This window comes from Oryctolagus cuniculus, chromosome 5, assembly GCF_051225735.1.
Source record: "Oryctolagus cuniculus isolate XC-2025 breed Fujian yellow rabbit chromosome 5, ASM5122573v1, whole genome shotgun sequence".
NCBI lineage: Eukaryota > Metazoa > Chordata > Mammalia > Lagomorpha > Leporidae > Oryctolagus > Oryctolagus cuniculus.
Window position 1 is genome coordinate 108,483,111 of NC_142871.1, and position 26,888 is coordinate 108,509,998.

A 26,888-nucleotide genomic window follows, 5' to 3' on the forward strand; every position below is an offset into this window, starting at 1 on the left:
CTCAGTTTGCCTCACCAACTAATTGATGTTGAAAGGAACAAAAGGAAGATAAAACTTGAATCCTGATGGAGTTACACTGAAAATCCTTAGAAAGGATAGTTTTAAAAAGCACGCTCTGTGGGAGAGAGACAGCTCTGAGAGCAGCAGTTAAGATGAAAAGGAAGCTTTTTGAGTCTGCCACTGAGCCAATTCAGAATTCTGGAACCCAGTCAAAGGAGCGACTAATAGGTCACGGGAGAAGGGATGAGACCACACAAAATTCTTTAGGTGCACTTTCAGAAAATGAGCTCTATTCAGCAAGCAGTATCAATCAGGAGGTTTCGTCATGGGATATGTAACTATGCAGTCCGATCCATTCTGTGCTGCTGCTTTGAAAAGAAACAAGCATGCCCTGTAGAAGTATGTATCTTTGAGAATTAGGAGCAGACATCTGACCAAATCACAGGAGGCAAATTACGTGAGCAACTCGAGTGGCAGGACAGGATTCAAAAGCAACCTTTGTATTACTTAATTTTGTATTTAAACTCAAAAGCGAAAAAAGACCTTTACAAGTATTTATTCCTGGGATAAGGAGGATTAGTGGTGCTTCCTTTTTTGTTTGTTTGTTTGTTTTTGTTTAGGGGGAGCTAAATGAAGATTTTTCTGTTAGTGCTGTAAAAAACAAATTAAATCTGAAGACTCATAATACCTGCCTTTCTCTATAAAAAGATTCCCAGCAGAACACACAATGTCTTTATTAGTTACTCATTGTGCTTTATTCCAGTGGTGTGACAAGGCCAATGAAATTCCACAGCATTATTAGAAATCATCTTATTTTCTAGGAGAAAAAGTTTACAGTGTGTGCTATAAAATTATTTAAATTCCTTTGTCCCTCCTTAAGAGTTTTCAATAAAGCTAGCTCCAGGCTGACATGAAAGGAAGTGGGTCTGAAATAATGGATGGATAAATTAATATGTTGCCATTTAAAGGTATGCAAAACTGTCTCTATTTGTATCTCACTTATTCTTTTTTTAAAATATTTATTCTATTTATTTGAAAGAGTTACAGAGAGAGGTAGAGACAGAGAGAGAGGTCTTCCATCTGCTGGTTCACTCCCCAGATGGCTGCAATGGCCGAAGCTGCGCCTATCCAAAGCCAGGAGCCAGGAGCTTCTTCCAGGTCTCCCACATGTGTGCAGGGTCCCAAGGACTTGGACCATCTTCTACTGCTTTCTCAGGTCATAGCAGAGAGCTGGATCAGAAGAGGAGCAAGTGGGACTAGAACCGGTGCCCATATGGGATGTCGGCACTTCAGGCCAGAGCTTTAATCTGCTGTGCCACAGCGCCAGCCCCTCACTTATTCCTGATGGTAGCAAAGTCAAATTTAAGAAATTGTGAATGCTTTGAATGTTCAAAAACATTCCATTAGACATTGAGAGGGATATAAAGTTGAATATGAGATATTCTGTATCCCTAGTTTCTCATCACTTAGTTAAGAGATACTACATACATAGTTCTATGAGAAAGTTGATTAGGATAGGTCTTATAATAGAAGTATAAACTAAATAGTGGGGAAAAGTAGAGATTCATTACACCTCGAGTCTGTGCTTGCATTTCTTAACTAAATAGAGGACACTCCTGATCTTGAACTGTGTTTTACCTGACCTTATCAGTACCTGAATGTCGCTCCCCCTCTTCACGGAGGAACAACACTAGACCCTGCGTTGTTCTTTTGCCTGCTCGGCCCTTCCCGGGTTTGCTGCTGGTCCTTCCCGGGTTGGCTGCCGATCCTTCCACCTCCGTGGAAGGGCGGCTCCCCCTGCCACTTTCCCCACTTCCACAGGGGAGCGGCACACCACCGGCCGGCTCTCTCAGGCGCTGCTCAGATGTTAGCCGGATGTTCCCTTTTGATGTTCCTGGTGCATGTTGTCTCTCTCCTCCTTTATAGTCCTCTTCCACCAATCCCAACTCTGCTACCCACACGCCGAGTACGCTGCTCTCCTCCAATCAGGAGCAGGATCAGCTCCTGCAGGTCATCACTCAAGTTGGCGAGAGGCAGCTGCGTAGAAGTTGTTTACTCCCTTCTCAGCGCCATATTGTGGGAGAGCAGATGCATAGAATAAGTCTTAATTCCAGTAACTTAGTCTAGTCCGAGTTGCTCCCCACACCTGAACCTGGGCCTTGCATAAAATAATCACTTTATCAGAATGGTTTTTAAGGTTCCAGTTGTGAGTAACGTTGATGGTTGTGATGGAAATTAAAGAGGCACTGCATCTTACTTGAGGAAATTATCCTATTGAGCATCATTATATTTTGTTCCTCCTATAAGTAGAAACAGTAAAGATTTCATCAATTTAGTCAAAATGTACCTTCAATCGAAGATAATATTTCTGCATCTGCTTAAGAATCAGGTCCTCAGTACATTTGAAAATGTTTTTGTAATATTAAGAAAGTAAAAATTTTTGCAAGTCCTACAGTTACTGTTCTAACTGCCCAACACTACAGCTGTAGCATGAAATAATCATGCATAGTAAATAAATGAACAAGTATGGCTGTGCTCCAATTAAACTTGATTATGAAACCAGACAGTGGCAGAATTTGGTCTGGGGTCATAGTTTGCAAATCCTTGACCTAGAATGATATGATTCATTACATTTCTCTAGAAGTTGAACAGTGATTAAAGTTTATGGAGAAATTATTCAGTCAGAAATAGACTTTCTTTTCTTAAGTAACCACCCCAATGAGAATGCATCAACCAGGAACAAATTTAATTATGATAGACGTGTGGGCAAAAACTGATAATGATATCTGTCAAGTATGATAACTATTGCCATGCCCATTTTGAGAACGATATAATCTGTTAAGAAAATTATTTGGGGGTTGGGGATTGGGCATTTGGCCTATTGGTTAAGAAGGTGGTTATAATAACCTCATCCTATATTGGAGTGTCTTGGTTTAATATCCACTTCCAGCTCCTGACTGTGGCTTCCTGCTAATGCACATCCTGGGAGACAGCCTCGAGGACAGAGTTCCCAGTTTCTGGCTTCAGCCTTGACTTTGGCTCAGCCTGGTCATTGCTGAAATTTAAGAAATACACCCAGGGATGGAAACTTTCTCTCTCTCTCTCTCTCTCTCTCTCTCTTTCAAAGACAAATAATTTTTTAAAAAATAAAAAAGAAACTTACACTAGAGTTGGACTACCTGACTCTTTCGGCAAATTACTTAGCATCTCTTTAGAATGGAACAAGAATATTAAAATCCAAGATAACAAAAAGATGTTTCAAGAATTGGGAGAGTTGACACATTTAACCTGCTTAAAACAATGTTTAGCACAAAATAAGCAGGAAGTAGGTGTTAAATATCTTACTTATTCAGATAAAACTTTAACGTCTCAGTCTTAAAACTTGCCTAGGGAACAAGGGTAAGAACACTAGAGATTTAGGGGCCCAGGACACAAGATTTTCACCTAAAAAGTGTCATTAATGTTACATTCGTTCAACAAACATATTCATCCTGGTAAAGAGTACTCTTGAGAGTGGTGCTGTGGCACAGCAGGTTAAGCTACCACTTGCAGTACCAGCATCCTATATCGGCACTGGTTCAAGTCCTGTTTGCTCTGCTTCTGATTCAGCTCCCCACTAACATGCCTAGGAAAACAGTGGAGGATAGCCCAGGTCCTTGGGCCTCTGTACTCACACGGTAGACTCAGATGAAGCTCCTAGCTCATGGCTTTGTACTGACCCAGCCCTGGCTATTATGGCCATATGGGGAGTGAACCAACAGATCGAAGATATTCTCTCTCTCTCTCTCTCTCTCTTTCTATCTTTTTCTCTCTCTCACTTTCAAATAAATGTTTAAAAGAAAAAAAGAATAGACTATTTAATTCTGGAATCGTGAATGGGAGAGTGATCAGGTAGACAACTGTTACAATATATGTTTTCATTCTTACTCATTTCACCCAAATGAAGACTCACTCCTTCTGAAATATTTGGACCACTGGTACATTTACTGGTTAATCACAATTTTCAGACTGGACAGGCTGTCTATAAATTTTCAGAAACTGGCCCAGAAGCTATTGTCTTAACAGCACATAGTAAGCATGTGTTTCATAATTAATTACGCATTCCAGAATGCTACCATATTCCCCAGAGTTTTTTTTTTTTTTCCTTTTTCCTGCAGTCTGCTGAACAACTAGTCTGTTCTAATATCCATTACTACCTGTATCAGCCCTGTGGCTCTACAACATCTTCAAACCATGAGCTACTTTTGCTAAGGTTGGAGAATTGTATTCAAATCCAAACCTCTATTGGCATTCAGTAAAAGGGAATTCTAAAGCTACGGTAAAAGCATCTGTGTTCCATAGAGAACTCAATACAAGCTGAGAGAACAGTCTGTCACATGACACGAACATGGCACCAGGGTTGGAGCACATCCTAACGCTGCCACAGATAGCACTGATTGATATGTCAGTAGACAAGTAGACGAGCAAGGGTACATATGAGCCCATTTCAATTGTGAGCGAACTCTACAATATAGGATAAATCCGTTAACCTTTCTGTATCTTCATTAGACTATAAATGATGGAGATAAGATTTTTAGTATCAAACTCATAGAGTGAAGAAAATGCATATAAAAGTGTTTTTGAAAAACACACAGCACCATCACATTATAAGCTGTTATTTTTATTTCTTTTATATAGACCAAATAAATCTATGTCATTTTATGGAAATTTCCGAAGTTGACAATTTAGGCACCTGATTTAGGAATGATGTTGAATCTTATTTCAATTAAGCTGACATGAAATGGCTCTCCTCTGAATATTTACTTAAAAATGATCTCACATCAGACTGTTCTTGATGTTTGAAGCATTCATTACTATAGCTCAAATAGACAAATATGATTTACTTGTACCATAGGAATGATGTTGGATCTTATTTCAGTTAAGCTGATGTGAAATGGCTCTCTTCTGAATATTTACTTAAAAATGATCTCAAATCAAACTGTTCTTGGTGTTTGAAGCATTCATTACTATAGCTCAAATAGAGAAAAATATGATTTTAATAGAAGTGATACAATATAAACTGTAAACACTCTATATATTTCAATGATGTAATGAAATATTCATGTTTGTTTGAAAAATGTAAACCACAACCCAATACTGAGCAAACTAAAATTATAAAAACTTGACAAGGATAACTTTGCTACCCCCTGTAATATTTATTTCATTATTATGTCTTTATTATGAGATAAATTATATTGATAGAAATATAACTATATATGTGTGTATAAATACACACATATTGTGTGTGTGTTAGGATTCAAAATGATAAAAGGATGTTAGACTTAAATTTGTTAGGATTATCTCTCTAAACTATTACAAGATCTAAGAACTAAAGTCCATTATTTTGTGTATAACAATTACTGTTCATTGTTATAAGCAGTGTTTTTGCTTAACAAATCTTAAATCAGCAACCACAATCATGATTTAATTAGTATAAAGAAAATTTGAGTATCAGAGTCTTTAGAAGCTATCAAAGTATTATCTGGAGCAATAACGTTTACAAAAAATCAATACATAGATTATTTAATGAAAAAATTACTACACAGCTTAAAAGCATAAAGAACTATTTTGAGAAAAGGGCAGATTCACACTTCTCCTGTAATGCATTATCAAGCATCTTTTCACTGAAACAACAGAATGACTTTCTTTCAATGGCCTATTAATGAGCTCTTCTAGAGCTTTCAAGTTCAACCCCAAAATAGCACATACTAGAACATTATGAGGCGAGTGATACTGCTTTTATCATTTGATATATGAAGCAGAGACATACAGAGGAGTCCAGGTTTGCTTAATGGATTTGATTTCAATGATTAATGTTGCACTGAATGTATTATGGCACATGGATTATTGAGCCAATAAAGTTTAAAATAAAAATACACACATTTATTTAAGAAAAATTATTACTTATAATCTTTTTAGTAGTACTGTTTTGACATTCCTGCTTTTTCCTTCCTTTACTAGTTGCTGCTAATTTTTCCATTCTAAAATCAAATACATGACTTTATAATGTGTTTAAAATGGATCTTTAATAGCGTTTGTGAAAACCAAGGAGTTGCTCCTGAATTTATTCATACCACTTCTCCAATTACAGAATGTAGGTTTACACAATACAAGGTCAATTGATTTAAGAGTGGAAAAGTCGATCAATCAAACAATACAGGTTACATTCCCTGAAGTGATTAATTTGCCAATGAAGTATGTAAATGCATCAGTAGCCCCAGGTCTTCCATTTCTCCTCCTACTTTCACACATTACCTGCTAAAATGCTTTGAACTCATTTACAAGTAATATTAATTTTAAATTGCATATTAGTAGAATATATCAATATAATGAATCAAAGACTGTTAAGTAGCAGAATATAGGTAGACCCAAGCTTAATTGTTGATTTCCACTTTCAGTCCATTTAACTTTATAAAGTAGCCTCATTTTATACCATATAACAAAGTAGCCGTGGTTCATAATGGGATGCTCCTACACTTGGATACGACTATTCATCTTTGTAATTGATTTTTGTCACTGAGCTTCCTTTAAAGATAACTTATTCTTGTGTGTTACTACATACATCTTTTTGAATGTCTATAATCTTTAATATTTAGTTTTTGAACTTTTGCAAAACAAACCCATGCATATAGCAGAACAGCTTGATGTAAATGTTCACCTTGGTTCTACCCTGCTCAGTATATTGAATATTAAAATTTTATCACAAAAATTTGACTCTGGAAGAGTAACACAAAGCCATTTGAAAAAATATTAAGTAATAGAAAACCTTTTGAGCAAAAATGATAGAGTGGAGCAGGATAACGGATTGTCCCTTGTTGCATAACATCCCTCCCTCCCCCTCATTACTCTTTCAAAAGAGTAAAAGTGGAGAAAAAAAAAAAAAACAACTTTCAAGGAAAATGAACAACCTTATGTCATTTCATAATGTAACCCTTAATAAGTCCAAGGAGGGAAGCAAAGATGTTGGTGAAGTTTCATGTTTCTAAATGTGTTTCTCTTAGCATTCAACTCCAGTAAAAAAGATAAGTGAAAAATAATGCTAAAAGTTCTTAATGATACACTAAAATTCAGAGAAAGTAGGTTAAGAAATTGAATAAGAAGCCAAACAAAAATAAGGAGAAGCTCTATAAAGAACACAAGTCTAAAAGAACCAAGAATGATTCTCAGGAGATGCAGAAAAGTTGAAGCTGTCTTGCCCTCTGCCAGGCACTGAGCTAATTTGGGGTATTTTATGGCTAAAGTCCTGGCAAGCGTGGCCAAACCTTAGTGGGCTGGGTGGGCCTGAGAATGGGATATTTAGGCAAATGTCCAGTGATTTCCATCCATGCTTCTCTGTGCCTTTTGGTATTCCAACTTTATTATTAAATATTTAATGTTGTTTGGCTGTCTCCATACCTCTGCAATATTGATTCTATTATTATATTTCACTTTGTGTTACTCTCTTACTGGATTTATTTTCTCAATTCCCTCAAATTCTGTTGCTTTAATCACTCATAGGAAATATGTTTCTGTGCCTTGTATTTCTTATGTTCCCAATCCTATCTGATTATTTTCAGTCTTTTGAAGCTTTGCTTCCCCAGCTTGGTTATCTTCAATGTGGATCTGTCCAGCCCACGATGTCCATGTTGCCTAAAATCTGAGGATTCCATTTACATTATATTCTATGTAAATTTTCCCCATTAGACTTGGTTTTGTTTGTTCTGATATGATGTGAATCATTTCTCCTAATATCACCACAACTTCAAAAATTAGAATTTGTATATTCTCCTTTGTTAAAGACAATTTTCAAAATGTCAAAAACATGATTTATTATTTCCCTATTAATTATGTAGGAACTGGTAAGATATTATCACCATCTTAAAGGAGAATGCAAAAAACAGAGATACATAAATAATAAAGAATTCTGAAGTAAACTTACACATAGAAGAAAAACTGGTCCACCCATGAGATAATCAATTGCATTTCACTAGACACGATTAATTTGCATTTATATTGTCAGGTATCATTTGAATTATCATTGGTTTTCAGCAAACTAACAAAGTTGTAAAATACCCAAAGACAAAAAAAGGTGAACATAAACTGGGAAAATAATATTGATATTAGTTGTTTTCTCATATCAAAGTCTTTCATAATTTTTCCTGACACCTTTCCCTTAATTATTCTTCAAGTCTTGAGTGTTGCTTTTAATCCACTCTTCTAGAGCTTGAGGAATGGGGAAGAGATAGCCTATCTGTCTTTGCATTCTTTCTGTGGTGTTAAGGAAACATTTATCTAGGGCTTAGCAATAACTTCAGTTTCAATCTTTTTTTCTCTTTGAAGCTGACCAAAGAGATCTCCAGCATCTTCCTAGCTTCTATAAGGTCAAAATCTCTATGTTTACATTTGCACTCATGATGCAAAAGTCATGAAGGATAAAATTGAGGGTGTTTAACGCTGAGAGAGTGGAACTAAATTGCATCATCTGTCATTGTGTTGTTCTCCACTCTGCAGCCATTTAAAAAAATGCCCTTCTCAAGGCCTGGTGCTGTGGCCCAGCAGATTAAAGCCCCATCCTGCAGCACCAGCATCCCCTATGGATGCCGGCTAGAGTCCTGGCTGCTCCACTTCCAATCCAGCTCTCTGGTGTGGCCTGGGAAAGCAGTACAAGATGGTCCAAGTCCTTGGGCCCCTGTACCTGTGTGGGAGGCCTGGAGGGGGCTCCTGGCTCCTGGCTACTGGCTTTGGATCAGCTCAGCTCTGGCCATTGCAGTCATTTGGAGAATGAACCAACAGAACAGAAGACTTCTCTCTCTTGCTCTCGCTCTACCTCTCTCTGTAACTCTTTCTCTTTTTTTAACTTTTATTTAATGAATATAATTTCCAAAGTATAGCTTATGGATTACAATGGCTTCCCCCCCCAATTACTTCCCTCCCACCCCCCGCTCTCTCTCCCATTCCATTCACATCAAGATTCATTTTCAATTCTCTTTATATACAGAAGATCAGTTTAGTATATATTAAGTAAAGATTTCAATTTCAAATAAATAAAATGTCTTTTAAAGAAGTCCTTAGCAATGCAATAAAATATATCAATTTTGTTAATTTTTATCCCTTGAATATACAATTGTTTAATACTGTCTTTATAAAATTGGAAGTACACATTAAGCAGTACAACAGCTGTCTTGAGGAAAAGCATCTGTGCAATTTTTTTTAAAGATTTATTCATTCACTTGAAACGCTGAGTAGCAGAGGCAGAAAGAGGTCTTCCATCTGCTGCTTCACACCCCAAATGGCCACAATGGCTGGAGCTGGACCTATCTGAAGCCAGGAGCCAGGAGTCTCTTCTAGGTCTATGATGTGGGTGCAGGGGCCCAAGAAAGTGGGCCATCTTCTACTGCTTTCCCAGGCCTTAGCAGCGAGCTGGATTAGAAGTAGAGCAGCCAGGACTCAAACTGGCACCCTTACGGGATGCTGGCACTGCCGGTAGCAGCTTTAACTGCTATGCCATAGCACTGGTCCCTGTGCAATTTATTTAGTTGCCAGTTGAACACTGAAAAATGATGAACAGAGAAACTATGGTTATTTAGGCTTGAGTATTTAGCAGATGTTTTCTCAAAATTAATTTAAAAAATCCTATTGCTTCATGAAAAACAGCTAACAGTACTGTTACTAATGATAAAATTGAAACTTTCAAAGAAAATTAGCATTTCTGGAAGTCTACATTCTCCATAAAGAACCTGAGAACTTCTTAACACTTTCTGAGGGTTTCAATAAATACTAATAAATTTTTTACAATGTATAAAGAATGGATCAATATTTGGAATATCTACATACTTCAATGAACCAATATTCTTCAAATGACCAAGGCATGATGTTATAAAATCATGCCTGAAGAAAACATCCCAAGTACAAGTGAAACCAATGAAATTTTAATGTAAATATCATTAGTATAGTTCCAGATTCTATATTGGAGCTAAACTATACAGAAGTTTAAGGGATTTTCCCAGTTTGTGTGTATCTTAAAAATGTATTAAAATAGCCCTTCCTTTCAAATTACATTTCTATGTGAGACTGGACATCATATACTTCAACCAAATCAGCAATTCACAACAGATTGAATACAGAAGTAGAAATGAGAATTCAACTGTCTACAGTAAAGTTTGACATAAAAGATATTTGCAAAATTATAGAATAACATGTTCATTGCTATCCTTTTTCTGTTTTAGAAAGTATAAGTACTTTTATAAAACATGTAATTAAAGTTAACATGTAATGGAATTTTAAAATAATCATATGTACGAATATTTGAAGATTTTCTGTTTTAAATTACAACTTAGTATATCAAAACATGCAAACCATGGAGGAGAAAACCCTTTTGAGATTTCAATTGATTATGAGTTTATAAAGGTTCTTTAAATCTAAGAAATCTTTAGATCTATAACAATATAATTTTAATTTTAAATTAAATGCACAATTCAATATCATATAAAAATCTTTTATGTCTATATATTAATCACCAATCAATCTTCATATGTGTTAATGTATTCACTAAATATTAATACTAGCCATTTCTGAGAGTTGTGATTTTGGAGAGATTCAAGGCACTGTTATTGGTACTTTTATAGTACCTGAGTATAAAATAACATACTTACTGTAAATACATAATTGCATATACTAACAAAAATAAACAAAACAGATAAAGTGAATATTAAAATATTAATATACACAAAACAAATATCTGAGAACTCACTATATTTCTGAGAATTATTTACATCAATGATTTTGAATCAACTAGAAATCAAAGTAGAAAAATTAAAATTGATGTTGTATTAGTTTCCTATTTCTGTTATAGTAAATTATCACTGACTTGCAATTTTATTCTTACAATTCTGGAGGCCAGAAGTCCTAAATGAGTCATATGAGGCTTAAATCAAGTCGTAGGGCTGATTGTTTCTGTAGGCTCCAGAGGAAATCCATTCTTAGCCTCTTTCACCTTCTGGTCCATGGCAGCATTCTGTGGCCTGTGGCTGCATCCTTCCAGTCTCTTCTTTGGTAGTCACATAGGCATCTCCTTATCTATCCTCAAATCTTCCCCTGCCTCACTCTTAAAGTGATACTAGTGATTTCATTTAAGGCACACTCAGTTAACCCAGCTTCGTCTCCCTGTCTCAGGCACCTTAGTGTAATCACATCTGAAAGTCTCTCTTTACAAGGTAGCATTCACAGGTTCCAGCAATTAGGACCACAATTCAACCTGCTAAAACCCCATGCATAAAGAAATCAATTCTAGGTAGAGGGCAGTTCTTAAGGACACCTTACAGGAGATAATTTAGTAGAATAACTTTTTGATTTTTAAACATTCTTAAATTTGACATAAGAAAAGACTAGTAACATCATGAATGAAACAATTTATAAATTATCCTAAACAAAAACTAAGAATATATGTTCATCAAACACACCCTTAAGAGTTTTAAGAGTAAATCTCTGCTATTAGAGAAGATACTTGGAATAAACATTATTGATAAAAATCTTGTATCAGTAAGAAAAAAAGAAGCAAATAGATATATAGCCAAGAAATATAAACGGACATTTCACAGAAAAAAAGGATGTCAAAACAGGCAGCAAACATGAGGAAGATTTTTAAATTCACCAATTACCAAGAAAATAAAATTTAAAACTCTACCAAACACAGAACAGGTAGAATCTGTAAGGTTAGTATACAAAGTGATAATAAGCATATAGATCAGCTAGAACTCCTGGAGTTGGCATTGTGGCATAGCAGGCAAAGCAGTCACTTGAGAAACTAGCATCCCACATGGGCATCAGTTTAAATCCCAGCTGCTCCACTTATGATCCACCACCCTGCCAATGTGCCTGGGAAAGCAGTGAAAGAGGGATCAAATATTTGAGCCCTTGCCAACCCACATGGGAGATCTGGATGGAGTTCCAGGCTTCTGGCTTTGGCTTGGCCTAGCCCCAGCCATTCTCACCATTTGAGGAGTGAACAGCAGATGGACGTTCTCTCTCTCACTCTCTGTCTGTCTCTCTCCCAATCTCTCTCTCTCTTTCACTTTCAAACAAATAAATAAACCTTAGGGAAAAAAAAGAACTCTTGTACACTGCTGCTAAGAATTTAAACAAACAACCATTTTGAAAAACTGACATTAGCTAATAAAGTTGATCATGTTCACGCCTTCTAAAAGAGCAATTCAAATGCTATCATTCTCTGCCTCTATATATATGTGTGTATGTATATACTCTCTCTATACATATATAAATAAAACAGAAGTGTATCCACTTTAACATGAAACATATATAAAATTACCAGAGCTACAATATTCGTAACAACCAAAAAATGATTAGAAATATCCATCTAGAGAGGGAAATAATATGTATATTAATATGAAAATTCTTATGGTATCTACTAACATCCAACATAATCATTACTCTTTCAGAGAAGAGATTAGGTTTGTTGAATGAATGATTGCTATTGAATAAAATATAAATCTGTATTAATTACTAATGTAGCACTTGTTCTTAAAGGCACTGACAGCAATTTTGGAGAACAATTTCTTCATTTATTTCTTGTGGAAGGCAGACCTACAGTTAAATATGGATGTGGAAGTTCTCAAAATATCCTGACTGTTTCTGCTAATTACACCATTAACAGAAATGCATTCATCCCCATCACAATACGGTAAGTACTCCCCAGTAGTCCACTGAACAATAGTGTATTTTGAATATGTATTATGTTACAGCCAAAAAAATGGAAAGAAATGTATTTGCCAATCACTTTTTTCATTTGATCTAAAGAATAATTTGACAACATCCTATAACACATTATAAATAAAACAAATCAATCTATTTGACAATCATGGTGCAAAAAAATAGTCAAGTGGTTCACTATTTGTTCAGCAAAATATTGAGTAAAAACAATATAGCTACTAAGATTGGGGAGGTGGGGAGTCACTGGCTCTGCATAGAAAAAGAAAACCTAATATAAAAGAAAAAATAATGGAACATTAAATGTAAATTTCTTTATGGAATTATAAATTTTTGGAAGGTAGTTATATTAGTTCATGCTTCAGAATTAGAAAATCAGAAATGAATGGCTAAGATCACATCCTAAGGTCATTGCCAAGCAAAATTTACATGAAGCAGTCAAGAATTTAAAATTCTTCCTTGCTATAGCTATATAGTGATAATGGCCTCCAAGGTTACTCTCTGTCATGAAAAAATATAATTTTGTGGCTGAGTTTGTATGTGAGATGACAATTGGATAAGTTAGTCTGATCAGCAGGAATCTTGGCTAGCCTATGAAGGTTAAATAAATCAAAAACTTTCTCAGGGTCTGCATCAATCTGAAAATAACATCAAACAAATAGACACCCATCTGAAAAGGCGGACTCCTTACAGTCAGGGGTAGTTATCTCACTCATTTTTAATACATTTAGCAAGTCATCTGACAACAGAACGTACTCAGTAAATGCCTGAATGGATGAAGAAATGAGGGTGTCTGGGCTAGGCAATTCAGTTGATTATAACATGAAGGCAATGAAATTACCCTAAGGTAATGACATTTTTATTCATAAATTAAGTATACTTTTTTGGAACACTGAGCTCTGTACAGGCAAAACAGAGAGCTATGGCCTTGACTCATATTTCAGCCATCCCTCTTGCAAGTATTTGCTGTTGACCACAAAAAAGGAGCAAGGTGAGATTTCAAAAATTTAAAAAGCAATCTAAAAGGCATTTGTATTGATAAACTCATCCTTCCATACAATGTCATAATTTTATACAAACAATGACACATTCAACTGTATGTGAAGGAATTTCTATTTTTGATCAAGCTTACTTAGAGAAATGATCTTCATCTTTGTTTTTTTAAATTTAACAACCTACTTGGGCAGTCCAGAAATCAATAAAAATTTTAAATAGCCTCAAGTTGAAAGCACTCTGTGTAGATGATTCCAGTAAAACTGAGAGGCAGACAGAGAGCTCTCTTCCTCTAGTTCACTCCTGTAAAGCCCACAGTAGTTGTAGACAAGGCTAGGGAACAAGGCTGGGCACTAAGAATTCAATGCAGATCTCATATAGGTGGCATGAGCCCTATTGCTTGAGCCGTTACCACTGTCTTACAGGGTCTGCCTTAGCAGGAATCTGGAGTCAGGAGCTGGAGCCAGGAATAGAAACCAGATGTGAGACTTGGGCTCCTAACTGACATCTTATCTGCTGTGCCAAATACCCATTTTCTCCCATTCTTGAAATTCTGTGTTTAATTTCATTTTCTTAATAAGTGATTCTTATATTTTAACACTATACTATGCTCCTAAAATTGAATGGTAGGTTAAAACACATATTACAATTTAAGGAGGGAGATTGACAGTCATATTACTGAGGGAGCAATTAAAATGTGAGATGTGTTAGAAATGAAAGAAATGGGGCTGGTACTGTGGTGCAGCAGGTTAAAGCCATGGCCTACAGCACCAGCATCCCAAATGGACACTGTCTGAGTTCTCAGCTGCTCTACTTCTTATCCAGCTCCCTTTTAATGTGCCTGGGAAATCAGCAGAAGATGGCCCAAGTCCTTGGGCCTGTGCACTCACTTGGAAGATGCCAAAGAAGTTCCTGGCTCCTGGCTTTGGCCTAGCCTAGCCCAGTCATTGCTGCCATTTGGGGAATGAACTAGTAGATAGAAAATCTCTCTCTCTCTCTCTCTCTCTATATATATATATATATATATATATATCTGTCTCTCTTTGCCTTTCAAATAAATATATAAATCTTAAAGAAAAGGAAAGAAATGGTGCAAGAAGAACAAATCACAAAGTATCCTGGTCTTTGCTACAAAGACCATAAAAATTCTTTGAAAAATGAGTATAGGTGAATGTGGTAAAAGTAAAAGAAACAGGCAAAGCAGGGTTCATGTGTTCCAGGTAGAGGGAGGAGTATGTAAATAGTATCTTTGATGGGAAGAACCATGCCATACTCAGAGATCCAACAGACCAGTCCATATAAAACACAGAGGTAGATGAAGGTAGTTTTGTAATGACAGACCAGGTTTGAAAGGTCCATAGTTGGAAAATCAGTAGGGACTTATTGCAGGGAGGTGGAGGGGGACAGTTAGATGGTTATTATTTGTCCAAGGTAGACATAATGGTGCCTTGGTCTAGACTGTTGTCAAGGAGAAAATAACATGTTTAAAACCTAATTAGGAGTAAAATTGTGACCGATTTAATTCCAAGAGTGAATATAGAGATTTCAAAAATGAATATTCATTTCCAAGTGCAGCTGGATAAATGATTCCAACATCCACTGAAAGAGTAAACAGTGCAAGAGCAGCTTTGATAGTGAATATGTGAGTTCAGACTTGAGCATGCTGAGATCAAGGTGCCTTTGAAACATCAGAGCAGAGTTTCCAATTTAATATATGGATGTAGAGCTCAGAAGAGAGGGCTGGATGGGAAATACAAATTCATGAGTCATCAGTGTGCAAATGGTAATTGAAGCTGTATGCTTGAATTAGAGTGTAGAAAAGGAGAAAGAATGGCCTGGAACTTAGTCTTAAGGAACTAACTTTTAATGACTGTGTAGAGGAAAATGATACTGTAACAGAGTCTGACAAGGAGTCACCTAGAGGCAGTAGAGGAGCAAAAGGAGTGGGGTATCAGGAAAATTGATGGGAAGGTTTATCAAATGCTCTAGAGTCCATTGGATATCCTCATGATTCCATGACCCAGAGACGTCACTAAAGGGCATGGATTAAGAAGCCAAATCAGAGGAAATTGAGAAAACTTTACACAACAATCTGCAGGAGTTTTACTCTGAATATATACAAAGAACAAAGTGATAACCAAAGGGAGATGAGAAATCAAGTGGATAAAATGGAAGACTAAAGATAATTGAGTATGTTTACATATCGATCAGAATATTAGTTGAACAAAGATGACAATACATAGACAATCAAAGAAACTAAAAATGTAAAGTCTGTCTGAAATTTAGAGCAATAGGGTATAATATACATGAGAGAAGATCCCTTGAAGAGAAATGAGAGCAATACATTGAGGCTTCTGATTTTGGTCTTGTATGCTACTTGATCTGTGACTACCTTTGTTTATCCCTTTATGTCCAGCTGTTTCTGTCTCATTCTCTGCCTCACATGCTCTACTCTTACATCTCCATTATTATCTGACAAAAAAAATTAAATGGTAAATATCTTTTTGTAGGGCTTTTTCTAGCAATTTCAGTTCTCAATATCAGGAGTCTTATTACATAAACCAGGATAGATTTCTCCTTAACAAACATATGAATTAGGTTCTTCCTTAATCATATGAATGCTGGTGAGATTTCTAACATATTTGAGAAGTCCTAGGCAATAAAATAATGTAGCATGACAGATAAGAATTTATTGTTCCAAAGTTGAAGGGAGATCTCTAAGGTAAACATGTGAAGGAAGGCCTCTCTTCTATTTTTTGATTAACCATAATTTTTTACTTTGTTATTAGTGGATATTTCCTCCTACAAAATTCACATTGTATCTGTAGGATAGAAGTCAGAAGTAGAACAAACTTGAATAAGCCACTTGTAGTGATTGAGGTCAATTCAGTATCAAGATAGAAGTTCTTCTTAAATGAAATGGAGCAGAGATCACAGTTCTACAGATACATTGTAATTCATACTCATGCACAGTTTGTCTTTCATTTCAACAAATTTTGAAAGGGATCACATAGAGAGAGCTATTGGTTTTTACAAGGGTTATTCTCTTTTGGGAAAGTTCAGAAAAATTGTCTTACTATATATATACTTTTTAAAGTTTCTGAAGTTTAAATTTTTCTGACACATTTAGTGTCTGCCCTAGACAAAATCTGACTTTTTACCCAGTATTTTCTTCCTTAAAAAGCCCTGCAACCATTCCTCTAGAAGATTCATATGTGATCTGCATGTTTTAAAGCCACACACCCTATTCCACCTTAAGATTATACCATCCCATACACTTGACAAACATTTCTTCTAAGATTTATCCAGAAGTGGTAAGCTATCTATATCTATTGAAGGCACACTTCAATAGCTAAGAGCTTATTTTGAATGACAAACTCTTGTGTAGCCACAGCAGGATGTTGGCCACAAACTGCATTACTATACCAGAACCACAAATCCTCATTAGACACAGGTAACATCAAATGGACAGATGTCAGAAAATTTCTAGTACTTGAGCAGCATGAACTCTTGTTAATACTTTTTAAATGCTAAGCATACATCAGATAAAACCTTTGCAAACATTATTGTCACCTTATCTTTTAAAATATGTGCTCTAGAAAAGAAAAACTGCTATTGAGTTTTTTAGGAGACTTTTATCTCCTGTTTATCTTTTAACTTCTAAGGTAAAAACCTCATATATGTATATATACACATATGTATACTGTATATGTATAAATAAATGTACTTGTATATGTAGATATACATATCACATATGTAATGTTAATTTTTATTCACTTTAATGAGTGCATTCCTCACAGTTGTTCAGTCAAGAAAGTATATGAAAATGTATCATTATAATGTAAAACCTCTGTTCACCACAAAAGAATAGAAAGTAAGGAGAATTCTGGATAGGGTTGATTTTGGCTATATCAAGTGAAGAGATTTATTAGTAGATAGCTTATAGAAAAATAAGGAAAGAAAAAACAACTACTTTTAATATTTATATTTAATTTGTTAAAGGCCTCAAAAATTCTGCTCAATATCAAATTCCATTACTTTGTCATTTTTTTACATACAGTATCTGCATTACAAGTTGCTGCCCAATTGGTATTGACCTATAAAGACTTACTGTACAGAGAATGAGTAGAAGACCACCCAGGTTCTAAAAAGAAATTATATTCCTAATGTATTACAGCTCTAATTTTCAGAGTCACTCAAAATGTTATTTTTCTACTTTTATAAAATATAAAAAAGCTTTTCACATATTGCCGTTAATATTATGTAACGCCAAGGATTGTCTGTCTTTAGTGTTAGAGCCACAAAGTATATAAAGGTAAGAACCTTCACTTTTTGAAACAGATAATGACTTTTGAACTGTGCTAAATCTCTAAGGTATTAGATTTATTCATAAAATGGTGCCATGTCAATAAAGGAAGTTTGGCAAGATTTTCATCTTAAAAAGGTCAAACCTCATCACTTCAATATTAATTTCTGTGTCTTTACCATCAAATCCTTCATCTAGTATTTCTGAGACATGTAGGAGAACTAGTGCTTAATATGGGAAATACAGAAATACTTTATGAAGATATAACACTCATGGGATAAAAAGATTTTGAAATACATGCATGGCTTTTTGCTAATATACTTTTCCATAACTTTTTGAAGTACCTTCATGTTATGGCATTATTATATATTTTTTATAATTTTTTTAAAGATTTATTTATTTTACTTGAAAGTCACAGTTACACAGAGAGAGAGAGAAATAGAGAGAGAGAGAGAGAGAGTCTTCCATCCGCTGGTTCACTCCAAAGATGGCCGCAATGGCCAGAGCTGCACCAACGCAAAGCCAGGAGCCAGGAGCTTCTTACAGGTCTCCCACGTGGGTTCAGGGGCCCACGGACTTGGGCCATCTTCTATTGCTTTCCCAGGCCGTAGAAGAGAGCTGGATCAGAAAGTGGAGCAGCCGAGTCTTGAACCAGTACCCATATGGGATTCTGGCAACCCAGTCAGAAGCTTTACCCGATACACCACTGCTCCAGCCCCAGCATTATTATATACTTAAACACATGGATTCAAACATCCTTCCTGCTCCATTACCCATAAGCACCCTGTTTATAGATAGCATAACCATATATAACACCCATCAATTTTAGCTAGACATAAAGTTATATGTAGTTTATGTATATTAAATTGTAAAGATCTGTAAAACTAAAATTTCTTTCACTAGATAAACTTATAAAAATCTTTAAAGAATGTCCATGAATCTGCAAGTTGATAATTTTTGTATTGTTTAAGACTATTGGGTAGAATTCTCTGATACTGTATTAAATTGTCTCTAATATTTGCATGTGTGTTAAAAAAAAAAAAAAAACAAGAAATTAAGTATCTGTGTGGTACTTAGTGATGCAAAATAAGTTTGAGGTTTCTAAGCAAAAACCACATATCTGAATGTGAACCTGAATCTACTCAATATTTTCATTGAACAGTATGTCAGTGGATTGTACCAGACAGTTTAATGTTTTAAAATATCAAGTGATTATTTGACTATGGAAACACATGTGTCCTCCTCTCAATTATGTAGCTCAACTCACATTGTCACACAAACAGCAATTAGCAAAATTACAAAAGTGAAAAACTGGTTTGCAACTCTTCTTCTAACATGTTCAAATGAGGAGACATCCCTCCTGGTTGGATTTTTGTTTTTTCGTTTTTTTTGTTTGTTTTTTTGAGAGAGAGATCGAGATCTTCCATCTGCTAGTTCGCTCCCTAAATGGCTGCAACAGCAAGGGTTGGGCCAAGCCAAAATCGGGAGCCAGGAGTTTCATCCAGGTGCCCCAAGTGGTAGCAGGGGCCCCAGGACTTGGGCTATCTTCCACTGTTTTCCCAGGCAATAGCAGAGAGTCGGATGGAAAATGAGGCAGCCTGCACTTGAACCAGTGCCCATATGGGATGTCAGCATTGCAGGCAGAGGCTTAACATTCTGGACCACAGGTCTCCGATTTCACCCTCATAGCTTTCAAGTCCTGAGAGCATGCAAAAATACTCTCCTGAAGATATAGATGGCAGTAGGTAAGGACATCTGTAACTGAATGAGGCATGAACTCTGTCTTCAAGAATCACCAGGCATTTATTCCAGGACAACAGATGGAAGATATCAAAGTGTAGATAGTATCAATCTTGTGCAGGAAATTGTTAGCAAATTAGGGAGCAAATCACCATCAGACACTGTCATTTCTAATTCAGAGAATCAGGATAAATAAAAATAGAAGGTAAGAAATTTCTTTGAGCACTACCAGTGTATGCTGAGGAATTATCTGGATTACCTTCATCCTTTATTAGTGATGATAGATTTCTACAACTGTCAGAAAAGACTATTGGGGAAATTTGAATTATTTTTGTGTGGTGGCAGAGTGTACAGGAAAATGAACTTCAATCCTTAAAAACCCTCTCTCTGTATAATTCTAAAATGTGTGTAGTCCATCATTTTTAAGACAAGATTTTGACAGTTATATAAGAATGTAATAGGAAGCAAATGAAGACATACAGGAAAATTGAATATATAAGAATTTGGGCAGAAATGCAATAATTGATAGGAACAGGGAACACTTTGCCACGTGGAGAAGTAAAATAAAGGGTTTAACCTGGTAGAATAATAAGATTCATGAGGAAATATCAAGGGATTATTTTTTTCTTTAAGTAAAAGAGTGGTGATTTAACAGTATAGATTTATATTTCATGTATTTTTCAACACATTTCTGTAGGCCTCATAGCTGTCTCTAACTGGGATCTGTCACTGTGGTTAGAGGTATCGGATTACTGCCTTACTACTGTGAAAACAGTGGAAGGCCTCAATCCTTAACAACATATTTACCTTAATTAAGTTCTTCAGCGTAATTATTACCATGTGGACTCAAAATATAGACTATCCTATTTATTTGTTTTACAAGGTAACCACCTAATTTTCTTAAATGAAGAGAAACTCTGCCAGTTTTCTTCTCAATAAATTGCCCATGAATTCACCACTATACTGAATAAAAAGCAAATATAGATTGAGATAAATTGTTTTACAATTTAACATTTGTGAACCCTTTTCCACCTTACACAGAATCCAGTAAAGAAAATTTTAAGACTTTTCAAAGGACTTAATTATTTTAATTAAAAAATAGTTTCATAGTACTGGTACTGAGCACTCAGCAACACAGAACAAAGATTGTTAATATTTCTTCAGATAATATATACTAACATCATCATGAGACACAGTAAAGTCCCATTTTATGGTACTTAATAGAGAATTCTGTCCTAAGTCCTCTTATTGCTTAACTTTGTAATAGCTGTCTTAATTCTAATTGCCGATAGTATCAGAACTCCAAACCTGCCCTTCAAAGACAAAAGAAAGCAAAATTTAGAAAAGGAGATTCCAGGTCATATCATTTACCATAAAACAGGAGTTGATTCTGCCTCATGATGACATCATACCCACATTTACCTCCACCTCCTGTGATTTATGTAAGAGCTGTTTAGATACCTGCATAAAGTTTTTACCATTTAAGGTGTGAAATTTCCAGTTATGTGTGATGGACTGGGTGGAATTCAGCCATACCCTGGGGGTCCCTTCCCCTCTCCCAAATGAATACATGGCAAAAATGCTTGTTCCCGCTTGGAATAATGAAATGACAGTCTTTTCTTCCACTAGAGACCAAAGGTGGAAATTAGGGTAAAGACTTCCAATTCCTCTGGCCTGTAAAAAGAAAAAAGGAAGAAGTGGTTGAAATGGGCCCTGCTTGGCATAACCTGTGTGTAGTATTTCTAGAAGAAGAAACAGTAAAGTCTTGAACCTATGATGCACATAAATCACCAAAAAATCTGCTACTTAGATACACATGTGCAATTAATCCTGGAGATTCCCAGAAATATTCAGAGAGAAAGATTCTATAATGGACTGTAAGTCCTACATTTAAGAGAAACAGTTCTCAGTCCCTGAGACTGAGGTCTGATTCCTTGGAAACAAACTCTACTGTGGAGATTTGCATCCAGGAAGTTTATCAGGAAATGCTCCTGGGAACAACACCAGGATGGAAATGAAAGAAGCAGGATTGAGAACAAGTAGAATCTGAATTGCAAAATAGTTGAGGTTTAGCTTTTCCTAAAGGGAGCTCTTTGATTGAGATATGCATATTTTTCTGGACTGAGTGAAGGGGACCAGGCCTTTGAACCCCTTTCCTTACCTGTCATACTCTGGGAAGAACACCACAGTATTCACTACAACTGATGAGGTTCATGGTTACTTCACTTAATGGCTGATGAAACCAAGACTGTTGGGTTTGACTTATAACTAAGCAAGCAAATAGTATTTTTAAACTAACAAGATATGTATCACCACACACTTTCAGTCCACCGTATTAACCAGAGCTGAATTCTTCATGCTAATGACATGATTCTACTGTCTCTTATCAGGAGTGACCTGAAGAACAGCGACTTTTAGAAACAACAGCTAATAAAAAAATCAAAATAAAATGCAAAATTTTAATTTTGTAGATGTAAGTCGGCACAGACATGTACTCACATAACCACAAATAATGCCATTTAATGATATATCAATAGATAACATAGGTCTGCCCAAGTAGGATGTACCTCGATAGATAAAGCAAAAGGATAGAACTTTATGTGTTCGTTCTGAATCTAAATGAAAGCATGGGACAGCTGACAGGCAGGATCCCAGGAATGGAGGAGTGAGGAGATAAGCACTCTCTTTAAAACTGCAAAGCCTTCTACCTGTCTGTTTTATTCTTTGAAACATGAAGATAATAACACCCATTTTCTGTTATGTAGTATTTTGTGAATATCATCTATATTAAAGTACATTGTAAAGCATCAAGTATCCTTCAAACTTGCGATATTACTATTATGGTTAAGCATATACTTAAGTCTAAACCTTCGAGTACTGCCCTGGGACTAGAAAAATATTCACTACATTTTATTTTGCAGCATATCACTAAAAATACTTCATAATTGGAATGTTAGTAGTTAGTACATTAGTAGTTAGCTAATCTACTACCCTGTAATGGAAATGATTTTGAAGTTCCTTCCTTGTAAGCCTTGTCTCTATCTACAGTTTCTTGGATAGGAAAGCTATCAGAGCTCAGGCTCTGCTACATGGCATTAAAAGCAGATGAGCAGGCACAAGCCTTCTGCCTGTGAGGAATAAGCAGATTTGTCTCTGTGATGTCAGGGGAGAGAGCTATTTAGATGATTGTGCAATAGATGTGTAAGTGATTAAAGTATTGGGTCAATCCAATACAAGATTCTACTTACAGAAATGTGTTAAAATTTCCCTTATATAACAGTAATCTCACTCTAGTTATTTCCCCATGTCCTTTAATAACCATTTTTTAAAGATTTATTTATTTATTTGAGTGGCAGAGTTACTGACAGAGGGAGAGACAGAGAAAAGTCTTCCATCCACTGATTCACTCCCCAAATTGGCCCAGCTGGAGCTGGGCCAATCCGAAGCCATGAGCCAGGAGCTGCTTCCCGGTCCCCTATGTGGGTACAGGGGCCCTAGCACTTGGGCCATCCTCTTTTGCTTTCCCAGGCCATTAGCAAGGAGCTGGATCAGAAGAGGAGCAGCTGAGACACAAATGGGAGCTCATACAGGATATCCATGTTGCAGGCAGAGGCCTAGCCAACTTTGCCACAGCACCAGTCCTCTAATAACTATTTTTTTTATTTATTTTTTTGACAGGCAGGGTTAGACAGAGAGACAGACAGAAAGAAGGGTCTTCCTTCCGTTGGTTCACCCCCCAGATGGCTGCTATGGCAGGCATGCTGCGCCAATCTGAAGCCAGGTGCTTCCTCCTGATCTCCCATGCGGGTGCAGGGCCCAAGCACTTGGGCCATCCTCTACTGCCTTCCTGGGCCACAGCAGAGAGCTGAACTGGAAGAGGGGCAACCGGGACAGAACCAGCGACCCAACCAGGACTAGAACCCAGGGTGCCGGCGCCGCAGGTGGAGGATTAGCCAAGTAAGCCGTGGCGCCGGCCACCTAATAACTATTTAATGGTAATTATTTACACCTATGTGACAGACACTATGATAAATATTTTTATTTACACCTATGTGACAGACACTATGATAAATATTTTTACTCAATCTCATTTTTCACAGTATCTTTAAAGGGCAGTTACTTTTTGATGCTCGTTTGAGAGATGAGGAAACTAGAGTTTAAAAAAGATTAATTTTTCTAAATTGCTGCAACAAATAAGTAACTGAAACACAGTTCCTGCCTACGTCATTTTGCTCTAGTTCCCTTGGGCATAACCACACTAAGCAGCCCATTGCTGTTCAGAATTTCCTTTCTGAAATATTTCCCTTCCTACATCATTTATCTTTTCAAGAACAAAGTATGTGATTTGTAATCAATTTCTTCTCTCATCTCCTTTTCTCTAAGCCTTCTCTAAAATTCCACAAGCACTGGCTACTCAATCAGTTAAAGCTACAATCCTATTATTCCAAACGGAGCCCTGCCTTTTCCCACTGCATTTATCTTAGCCGACGTTACAGTTCATCCCTCGAAATGTTCTCTGTTCTTCTCTACTAAACTGTATACCATGTTTCCCACCAGCCTACCTCTTCCTAATGGAAGCAAGCCTAGAATGGTCCATTGGAAACTCATCTCCCAGACTCTCAACTCCCAAGACGTTCATATCTTATACAGTTCTCTATTGGTCTCTTGTGCACTTGGCAATCTCTTCTTCAAAATCAAGCAGTGCAAAAATCTCTTTCTTTTGTCACCCTTAAACTACTATTAAAAAGCTAAAAATTAGTCTTTAATAAAGGCATGCAGCCTTCAAGACCCTATGTGAAACTGAATTGACACAGAATCAACAGGTGTATAAGACTTGTTACAAGAAAAATAATTATGTAGACTTTATCATGGAAATGTTACTGACTAAAAGAGATCAATCAATTTGGTAAACACTGTGAAAATTTAGCTTTCTTAGTGAGATTGTTAGTTGGCAGGTTTGGCATATGCAAATGGGCACATGATAAAATATTCATACAAGAAATTAGAAAATTGACCAAGCGACCAGTGATGTGGCACAACTGGTTAAGCTGCCGTCTGCAATGCCGGCTTCCCATATGGGCACAGGTTTGAGTCCTGGCTGCTCCACTTCTGATCAGCTCCTTGCTGATGCACCTGGAAAAGCAGCAAAGGATAGCCCAAGACCTTGGGCCCCTGCACCCAGGTAGGAGACCTGGAGGAAGCTCCTGGCAGCTGGCTTTAGCCTATTCCAGCCCTGACAGTTGCAGCCATTTGGGGCATGAACCAGCAGGTATAAGATCTCTATCTCTCTGTCTGCCTCTGCCTCTTATTCTCTGACCTCTCATGTTCAAATAAATAAATCTCGAAGAAAAAAAGAAAAGAAAAGAAAATTGACCTAAATCTAATGGGAACTCCAAAACCTATTTTTCTAATAAAGGAATAGCCTAAGTAATAAGCCTTTGAGGTTAGAAGTTACTGATTTAAATATTTTCTTAAAGAAATTTCTAAATTATATTAATAAAAAAATCATTACCACTAATTAAGCTCTGATTACTTTCTAAGCATCCTTCTAAGTTCTTTATCTGTGTTTAATAATTAATAGCTAATATCCACCCTATTATATGAATACTAAATGGGGAGACACTAAGCTACGCAGAGCTGAGGACACTGGGAAATCACAGAGATGTTTTCAAAGGCAGGAAATCTGAATTCAGAGTCCAGCTCTAATTACTATCGAATAAAGCATATACTATGCTGTAGGTTGCAAATAAAATTAAAATGTTTTGGGGGTGGACATTTGGTACAGTAGCTAAGATACCTCTTGGCCCACAGCGTTGCATGTCAGATGCCCTGGGTTCAAATCTCAGCTCTGAGCTTGGATCCCGGCCAATGCCCAGCCATTACAGCATCTAACAATCTCACTAAAAAGCGAAATTTCCAGTCTTTACCTAATTCCCTTTTCCAGCTTCCTGACCATTCAGATCCTCAGAGGTAGTGGTATGGCTCAAGTATTTTGGTTCCTGACACCTATATGAGACACACAAGGCTGGCGCCGTGGCTCAACAGGCTAATCCTCCGCCTTGTGGCGCCGGCACACCAGGTTCTAGTCCCTGTCGGGGCGCTGGATTCTGTCCCGGTTGCCCCTCTTCCAGGCCAGCTCTCTGCTATGGCCCAGGAATGCAGTGGAGGACGGCCCAAGTGCTTGGGCCCTGCACCCCATGGGAGACCAGGAGAAGCACCTGGCTCCTGCCTTCGGATCAGCGCGGTGTGCCGGCTGCAGCACCGGCCGCAGCGGCCATTGAAGGGTGAACCAACGGCAAAGGAAGACCTTTCTCTCTGTCTCTCTCTCTCTCACTGTCCACTCTGCCTGTCCAAAAAGAAAAAAAAAAAGACACACAAATTGATTTCCCAGCTCCTAGCTTTGTCCTGGCCTAGCTATAGCTGCTATAGGCATTTGAGAGTTAAACAGCAGATGGGAAATATTCTCATTCATATTTCTCTCTCTTTCTCTCTCTCTCTTTCCCTCCCCTCCTTCTCTCACCTTCTCTCTCAAATAAATAAAAATCAACAAGCAAATTTAAAAGCAAAAACAAAAGTGATAGATGAAATTATTTTTATTCAGGTTACAAAATAGATATGATAAACTTAAAAGATGTTTTAAGATGTTTATGAATTATTACACACTGTTGTACTTACTGCCAATCAAAAGTTTTAATGAGTTTGCTATTATGAAAAATACATGGCATTCTGTTAAAATTCATTAAACTATCATTGTTAGATATTGTTCAAAAAGCTTTTAGATGAATCGAAGTTCTTTTCGTCCTTGAAAGTTTCAAAGGTCAATTACATTCTATCATAGACATATTTTTAATTCCAGAAAGCAATAAAATTCATCATAGTTTCCTTCCCACTAATAAGAGGGCAATTATTATACCAAAAGCAAGGTTATTATATTGCTGTAGATATGCATTGCCTCTGGAATCACCAATTTTATTAGAATGGATTTGAGTTATTCAATTTACAGAACAGGGCAGAAGAGTATGGACTACAATAATATTTGATTTATATTTGAGAGAATGTTTGCTTTAGAACACTGCATGTGGCTGCTCAAAAATATTCCTAATTGTTT

The 26,888-nt window shown here is 36.6% G+C and overlaps 1 protein-coding gene across 1 annotated transcript in view; it reads left to right on the forward strand.

Annotated features, from left to right (window-relative positions):
* Positions 1-26,888, forward strand: part of EYS (EGF-like photoreceptor maintenance factor) — a 1,804,868-nt gene that overhangs the window by 1,414,460 nt on the left and 363,520 nt on the right. The window contains 1 exon segment of the mRNA XM_089333540.1: positions 12,562-12,715. Within this exon segment, the coding sequence (XP_089189666.1) occupies positions 12,562-12,715 (154 nt within the window).